This window comes from Sinohyriopsis cumingii, chromosome 5 (assembly GCF_028554795.1).
Source record: "Sinohyriopsis cumingii isolate HCF-2022 chromosome 5, ASM2855479v2, whole genome shotgun sequence".
Lineage (NCBI taxonomy): Eukaryota > Metazoa > Mollusca > Bivalvia > Unionida > Unionidae > Sinohyriopsis > Sinohyriopsis cumingii.
This window is the reverse complement of record NC_142965.1, coordinates 155,603,730-155,613,856: the sequence shown is the minus strand read 5'-3', so window position 1 is coordinate 155,613,856 and position 10,127 is coordinate 155,603,730. Positions and strand designations below refer to the sequence as shown.

The 10,127-nt window shown below is 38.7% G+C and overlaps 1 protein-coding gene across 4 annotated transcripts in view; it reads right to left on the bottom strand.

Moving 5' to 3' along the window:
* Positions 1-558: 558 nt before the first annotated feature.
* Positions 559-10,127, bottom strand: part of LOC149800511 (uncharacterized) — a 65,601-nt gene continuing 56,032 nt past the window's right edge. For all 4 annotated transcript variants that reach the window (XM_089960139.1, XM_089960136.1, XM_089960138.1 and 1 more), the window contains one exon: positions 559-1,462. In XM_089960139.1, coding sequence (XP_089816265.1) covers positions 1,413-1,462 — 50 coding nt within the window. In that variant the 3' untranslated portion in view covers positions 559-1,412. The remainder of the gene's footprint in view (positions 1,463-10,127) is intronic.

Here is a 10,127-nt window from a genome sequence, read left to right as displayed (position 1 = left end):
TATGAAAAGCACACAAACGGATTACTCACGTAAAAATTTAGCTATGAAAAGCACACAAATGGATTACTCACGTAAAAATTTAGCTATGAAAAGCACACAAACGGATACTCATGTAAAAATTTAGCTATGAAAAGCACACAAACGGATTACTCATGTCCTGTGTAGGTGCTTTCACTATCCGCATGAGCAACCATAGGACTTGATTACCTGGTCTTGTTATCCTGAGGGGTTGACGAAAGCAAGTTGTTTCATCTGCTACAAAAATCACTTTGGGGTAAATGTGGGTAGTTTTGTTTTTTTCACACAGGAATTTTTGACAGTGAGGAAAATTATAGCCCATGACCAATGTATGAATAAATCATATTCAAATACATCCATACGAAATAAAAGATCATTATAATTCCCTTCCCACTTTCACTGGCTTATCATATGTACGGTTACATTTTGTGTTCAAAAGAGTCATCGTTAGTAAAAATATTATCAAAATGACATTGTCTTCCTTCATAAATATGAGAGCTGCAATTTGAATCAAGAGGTGAACAGAAAATAAACTCGTACTGGATGCAACAGTAGACCTTAAATTTAATAAGATTAGTGTAAAAATAGGAATATAAGCAAGACTTTTCATGATAACATGATGACAGAATTAAAAAACAAAGGATCCACACCATGATTTCAAATACTGCATCTGATATGTACAATGCCAAAGCTAAGAGTAGCCACAGCAAATAAGTATTTCTTTATACGGCTGGGTCCAAACTTATGAAACAACTGCAGTTTTAATCTCTGAGACTGATATTTAAGAATCTGCATAAAATTACTCCACTTTTTCAAAATGTTAGGGTTTCAAAAATGAGAATAAAATGCACTCACCCAGCTAAATAAAACAGTTGACAATGTTATATATATAAATACAGTCATGACAAAGTTTTTTCATGGAACTTATTGTGACCTCCAAAAATAACTTGAATGTAATTACATACTGAAATCGGCTTGTGCTCCCTTTGGTCTGAAACCAGCCTGTTCTCCCTTTGGTCAGTATTTATTATGATCAACCCAATTCACTTATTACCATGAAAGAGTGAGAGCACAGCGTTTGTCTGAGCTTCAACAAATGGAAAAAGTCCAAATCAAAATGTGCATTTTCAATTAATAAATATGAGTGGCAGTTATGCATTTTCAATAAATAAATGTCTGTAGTGCAAATATTTTTGACACACATTCCATTTCGTTAAAGAGAAATACTGGTCAGCCCTGAATCAACACTCATCCAATACAGCAGTAGAGTTCAAAGGTTAAATGGCTGCATCAAAATGGTTCCACACCAAAGCTGAAGTCTGATCCTAGATATATGGAGTCAATGCTCCATGATTCCACACCACAGCTGAAGTCGGAAACAACTGCTCCCAGTCCTATTGAGTCAAAGCACCAATAATTGCATCTGCAGGTGAGCATTTCTCATCTGTAATACAAAACATCATGGATCACATGACTGCCATGATACAACATTCAAATGACCCCTATCATTGCTTTATATTACACGTGTATTTTATATCATGACATGTTTAAGCATAATGGCTAAGATGTCCAAGGGTTCTTCAAATCATATTACTAATGATGCACCAAATTAGGGGAAAAAAACCTCCAATTTGTTGCATGATAAATTAAAACTTACACTGCAAGTAATGTTCAGTTTATAGGAAATCTAATAAATTTGTGACTAATTTTAAAATGCTGCTTACCAAAGCTCACAAAATGTAGAAAACTCCTTTCATAGATTTAATATACAGATTTAATATACAGATATACAGATTTAATATACGCGTCCTGTAAAAAGATTATACAGCCATTTTCTTTCAATGGAACTCATCTGATGTTGTGCCACCAGCAAACTGTGTCCCATTAATTTGATGGAACTCCTCATCTGATGTTGTGCCACCAGCAAACTGTGTCCCATTCATTTGATGGAACTCCTCATCTGATGTTGTGCCACCAGCAAACTGTGTCCCATTCATTTGATGGAACTCCTCATCTGATGTTGTGCCACCAGCAAACTGTGTCCCATTCATTTGATGGAACTCCTCATCTGATGTTGTGCCACCAGCAAACTGTGTCCCATTAATTTGATGGAACTCCTCATCTGATGTTGTGCCACCAGTAAACTGTGTCCCATTAATTTGATGGAACTCCTCATCTGATGTTGTGTCACCAGCAAACTGTGTCCCATTAATTTGATGGAACTCCTCATCTGATGTTGTGCCACCAGCAAACTGTGTCCCATTCATTTGATGGAACTCCTCATCTGATGTTGTGCCACCAGCAAACTGTGTCCCATTAATTTGATGGAACTCCTCATCTGATGTTGTGCCACCAGCAAACTGTGTCCCATTAATTTGATGGAACTCCTCATCTGATGTTGTGCCACCAGTAAACTGTGTCCCATTAATTTGATGGAACTCCTCATCTGATGTTGTGCCACCAGCAAACTGTGTCCCATTAATTTGATGGAACTCCTCATCTGATGTTGTGCCACCTCATCTGATGTTGTGCCACCAGCAAACTGTGTCCCATTAATTTGATGGAACTCCTCATCTGATGTTGTGCCACCAGCAAACTGTGTCCCATTAATTTGATGGAACTCCTCATCTGATGTTGTGCCACCAGCAAACTGTGTCCCATTAATTTGATGGGTGTGGGACAGATTATGAAACTCTTCCATATGAGACAAGATAAAATCCCTAAATTTTATTATAGCCTTTTATTTAAATATTGATTACTGTATGGATGGATGGATGGTTGGATGGATGGATGGGTGGGTGGATGGCTGGCTGGCTGGCTGGATGTATGCATGGATGTAGTGTTTTACAGCACCTCAGCACAGAAATGGCTATGTAGTACCAATTAAAGGTAAAGTTTGAAAACTTGATTTTTCTAGTAAAATATGTTTCTTCATTAATACTTACCCCAATCATAATACCTAAGGAGAACTATTACTTGCAAATCCACCCCTTCAAAACAACTTTTTTTAAGCTAAAAAGCTGTTGTCTATTCAATCAGGTGGCAGTGGGACAGAGTTATCTCCACTTGATATAGGGATTGGTAGCAAAACCCAAGAATATCTTAGTTACAAATGGAGTTTATGGAAAGTTCTCTATATGGATGTATCTGTGGGGAGATTGGGATGGTTTATGTATATTAGATTGGATAAGTATTTGCGAAGAAACATATCTTACTAGAACGTGTTCCTTCTTTAAATATGTTACCCAATCACAGCACCTCAGGCGAAAAGGTAAGAGGTGGAGGGAGGTACATCCACTTACCCCCGAGATTAAATCTTTGGTCCCCTAAGGTAGGTAAGACAGCCAGCCAAATAACATAATTGGAGAAGACTACTTCTGTTGTGGAGTGGCTTCAAAAAGGAAAAAAATGTTCCCTCCTGCAAATCTAGCTTAAGTGGTGAAGCTGTCATACAACCTGGGAAGGTGGCCTGTTGAGCCATGGCCAACCAGATCCCTTTGGGATGAAAGATCTCTGAGGTAAAAGTTGGAGAAAGTGGACTCAGATTTCCATCCTGTGGCATGGATAATATCAGTTAGAGAACAGTTCCGGTCAAACGCGATACTTCTGGCAAATGCTCTAACCTTGTGAGCCGAAATGCTTAACAAATTCATCTGAGTTGAAGTTATTTCTTGACATGCTGAGCAAATAACCCACTTAATTCAGGATGAAAGGGCATGTGTTGTTATATTGTCCTGTCCCTTTTAGAGAGGTCCAGGATGATAGGGCCTGTGCTGTTATATTGCCATGTCCCTATTAGAGAGGTCCAGGATGAAAGGGCCTGTGCTGTTATACTGCCCTGTCCCTATTAGAGAGGTAAAAATATCCACTTAATTCAGGATGAAAGGACCTGTGCTGTTATATTGCCCTGTCCCTATTAGAGAGGTAAAAATATCCACTTAATCCAGGATGAAAGGGCCTGTGCTGTTATACTGCCCTGTCTGTCCCTATTAGAGAGGTAAAAATAGGCATGCTCCACCTTGATGCAAATGGCTCAGTCTTGTTAAGGTGTCCCTTCAAGGATCATACTGGATCCTGTAGGTGGCCTTGAGTGGAAGTGTCAAGAGTAGAAAATGATTTCAGTACAAAGGTCTGGCTGCCCATGAACAGAAACCTGTTCTTGGCAATGAAAGGGGGAACCATTGTAAGTGAAAATGACCTTTCTTATTGGAACAGCATGTAATTTGGATCTCCTAATATGCACGTATTTCACTGATTCTGCCTGCTGTTCCTAATGTGATATGGATGCAGGTCTTGTATGAAAGGTGAGCCAAAGATGCCCTTCAAAGCAGTAATGGTGTTTTATTTAACCAGATTGGTAGCCATGATAGGTTCCATTTTGGATTGTGGAGTGGAAACTTTTGATTGTGCTTGGTGCTAACTTTTTCTTGTCAAAGAGCCAAAGGAGGAATTTAGCTATTTCAGGTATAAACGCCTGTAGTGGTAGAAAGTGTTCTTATGTACATCACTGTGTAAATATTTTCCATTTGCCTTTGTATGCTTTCCAAGTGGAGGGCCTTTTTGCTGGAGTGATTCTCTGCATAAAAGGTTGTGATAACTTTATTTCTGAGGGCATTTTTAATATGATCCAGACATGCAAGTTCAGTAACTCTGGGATGGGGTGAAACAACTGCCGTCATGATTGAGCAGATGAGGGAAAATTGCTATTTTCCAGGGAATTTCCATTGTGAGATTGAGGACAATGATCGACAACTTCTCCCAACTGAGTGGTGCAATGAGAATGAGGCAACACTTCACTTCTCTTGGTTTTTGTATCACCTTTGGAATCAGAGGTGTTGGAGGGTAGGCATAGGTGTCCCGACAGTTCCATTTTATGGATAGCCCATATTTTGCCCAGGCTTTGGGACTGGTGAGGCAAGGGTTGAGAGCTTGGTATTGCTGCAAACAGGTCCACCAATGGTCCCATCAGATGCATACCTGACTGAAAACTGAGGGATGGAGAGACCATTCTGTCTGAGTCGGCTGGCTGTTCCGAGACAACAACAAAATTCTATTACATTTAGGCATCCAGGAATATGATGAACTTGGACATGGATTTGTTGCTGACAACACCACTTAAAGTGTCCAACACCAATATGCAAAGGTCTGGGGTCTTGTTTCTGCCATGCTATTTGAGACAAGTCACCACTGTAGAGTTGCTGGATAGAATGAAGACTCCCTTTCCAGTTAAAAAAATCCTGCTACCAGTTAAAGACTTTCAAAATGGTCTTCATCTCAGGAATACTGATATGTAGATGCCTGTCCTGGGGGGAAAATACAAGAATATTGATATGTAGATGCCTGTCCTGGGGGGACAATACAAGAATATTGATATGTAGATGCCTGTTCTGGGGAAACAATACAAGAATATTGATATTTAGATGCCTGTCCTGGGGCGACAATACAAGAATATTGATATGTAGATACCTGTCCTGGGGGAACAATAAAAGAATATTGATACGTAGATGCCTGTCCTGGGGGGGACAATACAAGAATATTGATACGTAGATGCCTGTCCTGGGGGGGACAATACAAGAATAGACAATACAAGAATATTGATATGTAGATGCCTGTCCTGGGGGACAATACAAGAATATTGATATGTAGATGCCTGTCCCAGGGGGACAATACAAGAATATTGATATGTAGATACCTGTCCTGGGGGGACAATACAAGAATATTGATACGTAGATGCCTGTCCTGGGGGGGACAATACAAGAATATTGATACGTAGATGCCTGTCCTGGGGGGACAATACAAGAATATTGATACGTAGATGCCTGTCCTAGGGGGACAATACAAGAATATTGATATGTAGATGCCTGTCCTGGGGAGACAATACAAGAATATTGATACGTAGATGCCTGTCCTGGGGGCGGGGGGTACAATAAAAGAATATTGATACGTAGATGCCTGTCCTGGGGCGACAATACAAGAATATTGATATGTAGATGCCTGTCCTGGAGGCACAATACAAGAATATTGATATTTAGATGCCCGTCCTGGGGGGACATGCCTGTCCAGGGGGACAATACAAGAAGATTGATATGTAGATGCCGGTCCTGGGGGGGGGGGACAATACAAGAATATTGATACGTAGATGCCTGTCCTGGGGGGACAATACAAGAACATTGATACGCAGATGCCTGTCCTGGGGGGACAATACACGAATAATGTTATGTAGATGCCTGTCCTGGGGGGACAATACAAGAATATTGATATGCAGATGCCTGTCCTGGCGGGACAATACAACACTGGCTTCATGAAGAATTATAGTAGGTGTGCCTCCCATCCATTTTTATTTACATTTGAGCCTAGACTGCAGCTGGTACCTCATATTAGTGCAGATGGGGAGAGGTTTGTCCTGTGGGCAAACTGTTGGCCATGAGTGGAATAATAATAATAACAATAATAATAATAATAATGCCTTTAGTTAAAGAAGAAGCTCATTTGGTCAACTGACCAATCTTACATGACGCCTTCTACAATGACATTTATACAAATATATGTATGTATGTATGTATATAATGAACAATTTTTACAAAATTAGGTGTCTTTAGACAACAATTGCTATTAAAAACAAAGCAACTGATCTACTGCTACAATAAAATATGCATAAGGCTTCAAGGATGAGTACATACAAGATTCATACAAATAGCAGTATCGAATATGCATAAAACATTATAGGTGAGTACATGATAACAATGCTGTAAAAAGTAGTGGTACTGAATTAAATAAGTCATACAAATGAATATTTCTGTAGATGTTGACTAAGAAGCTTTTTAAAAGCTTGGCCTGAGTCAGCTGACTTTATATAAAGGTGGCATGGAATTGCATAGTTTGGCTCCAGAAAAAGCAAAACTCTGAATTTGGTTTAGGTAGATATAACATGTTGAGATGGATTTTAGTTCATACATATGTACATTTTTAACAAATGTAAAATTACATTTAAGATAATCAGGAGCAAAACCATATAAGATAATCGTTTTGTAATGGGTGCATATAAAAGCGACTTAGGGTGGGGAGGTCCGCTACTGCTTTGAGCAAGCCTAGAAGGTGACGGAATTCCTGTGCAGAGAGAATCCCTCGAGTCTAATGAAGCCACCATGGACCTGATTTTCAATGACCATTCCTGAGGGATACATGCTTTGTTTATCTGCATGCTGAATTCCATACCAAGACGAAAAAATTGCTGAGATGGCACTAAGTCATATTTGTCCTTGTTGACAAAGAAACACAGATTGTAAGCAGTGTGACAAGGTTCGTCACATTGTGTTTTACTACATCATTCACCTGATTTTTCTGCATGATGTCATCCAGGTAACTTGATGTTGTCATATTGAAGATGGTCTGGACATAAGCCATAACACAGTTCATCACAAGATTGAAGACAAAAGCACTGATACTGAGTCCAAATGGGAGTACTCAGAATTGATAAACGATGTCATTCTACACAAAATGAATGAACTTTCTGGAAGCCTTGTGAACTGGGATATGAAGGAATGCTTCTCTTACATCCATGCCAATTGCAAAATCTCCCTCTTGAATGGCATACAAAATGTGCTATGTTGCTTCAACCAAGAACCAAGGAGCATAAATGAACTGGATGAGGGTGCTTATGTTGACAACAGGGCACAGAGTGTCATTTACCTTTGGGACCAAGAAAAGTCTGGAATAAAATCCTGAAGAATTTATATTTGAAATGATTTCTACTACTTTTTCTGAAGAAGGTCATTTACTTCCTGCTGCAAGGTGGTGGCTTTTAAAGGTTCTGTTGGAATGTCTGTAGCTGATGAAAAACTGGACAGAGGAGGAAGTGTTTTGAAAGTGAGTCCTTTGGAAACCACTTGTCGAGTCCAATGACCATTATTGCAAAGCCTGTCCCATTCAGCAGAAAAGAACCGAAGCCTTCCTCCAACCAGGATCTGTGGGAAAGGCAGTTGGAGATGATTTCATTTTTTGCGAGATGGAGGTTGTCGTGTAGAGAAATTTTGGCATAAGGTGGCGCTCTATAGTTTCGTATTTTGCATAGGGTTAGAATTTTAAAGAAAAAGAATTTCCCTGGCTTTCCTCACTGGTTATACTGGCTACTTTAAAACAGACCTTGTATATCTTAGGTATAATTCAAAGAACCTTTAATTCCCTTTATTTTGGTGTATGATTGATGGGTATAATATGGGTTAGGGTATACAGCCTGGCCTTACTCCAGATCTGCACCTTTCAAAAAAGTGATAGCTCCACCTGGTCATTTTCACTTCCTGAACTTCAGAGGTAAATTGGATAAAAAAGAGCCGATAACTTTTTTATATATATTATATATTTGGTAATTCATTCATTGCACTGTCAGAAGCTGGTATTGTCTAGTCTGGCAAAATTCATTTTTGCCTATTTTAATAGCTGCCAAATTCAGGCTGATTTTTTAGCATAAGGGAGTAGTCATTTTAGTTAGCAGTGTGCTTAGATTATGTACAATTTCCAAAAGTACAATATCCAAAGAAATGTCAGCCACATTACATTAATGTAGCATAGAGGTATGCCAACATTCTCTCCATTGTGCATGTTTTGAATGCAAACAGCTTCACCTTACATACGTCACTCTCTCAAAAGTACATAATAACTGGTGAGCACCCCCATAAAGAGAACATAGGTATTATTATTGTATGATTTAATTTTGATTGTATGGCTGAAACATTTAAGTCGCAAGCATCAAAACAGTCCTTTTGAATAATTCTTCTGTATTTCCCCCCACATAATAGTATTTATGAGTGTCAAAGTCTCTAACAAGTCCAGCCCCCCTTATGATAAAAAGTGAGCTATTTTAAAAATGCATATTACATTTTGTAAACATAGCAACCAATGTTATGCTGAACGACAGGAACATGAAACTAGCCAGAATTAATTCTGTTATATCAACAATGAATTTTACAGTTGAAAAGGAATGGAACAGATCAGGTACATAAAGGTCAAAGGTCAGAGTGTAAAATATTTGCCAATTGTTTAATATGGAAGAAGTGAATTCGCTTTCTCATCATTTTTTTTTTATTTCATTGCAAATGAATTAAAAGAAACATTTTCAATATATATTTCTTCTACTTATTGCAACAGTTTTAAACTGAAGTTGTATCTATTCCTATAGTCTAAGACTTTTAATTTCCCCACAATTAAGGTCACTACTCACACAAACATGCCTCATGGCAAAATAAAAATAAACTCAAAAGTACATAATAACTGGCGAGCACCCCCTAAGCAATTGCTAATTCTCTGTCTTTTTTCCACTTTGGTTGTGTGAACCATGGTTTTCAATGTGAGAAAATCATCCTGCCAGAGGTTTGTGTTCAAGTTGTGTCCCTTGGTTCCTTTTGTCAGTTTGCTGAAATGTCCCTGTATTACTGTTGTGGCAGGAAAATTAGTATCCTAAGTTTGCATACTATATTGATCTGGCCATTAAAAAGTAGATTAAAGGATAACAGTTGTGATTGTAGCTTGGCCTTATCATGATTGTTAAGGAAGTGTATCTCCTTCTGCCAACTGTAAATTTGCTGTGAGGGTAATGGCTAAAAGATGTTGAGCAGCTTTATTCAAGACCCGGGCCATCCATGCATGTACCATATAATTCAGAGTAAAAGATGATGTGCACTGTTCTGACTGTTGGAAGATAGCTATCGATACCAAGTCCAACATAGAGCCCATGGATACAACTGTGAATCAGTCTTTGAGTATCAATGAAGATGTTTGATCTATATGACAAGAGTTTGGTACTGTCATCCCCAAAGCTGTGATGTCCCAGAAAGCTGTTCGAGTTTCCAAATGAGAACTGGTGTATGGCAAGAGTAGAACCGCAGACAAAACTTTAATAGATGTTTTTGTGATAAAAAGAGATGGCTGATACTGGGGTATTGCAACTAATGATATAAACAGTTCAATATGTCATTGATTCTGCCAGACTGTGGAAGTAATTTGAAGTTGGATTCTTCCTTTTTCATGATAGGATCAACAGATGCTGGAGCTCTGGTCCAGTTGGTTGATAAGGTAGAACGAGAAGAACAGCTGGAAAACTTCTTCAATGGAAC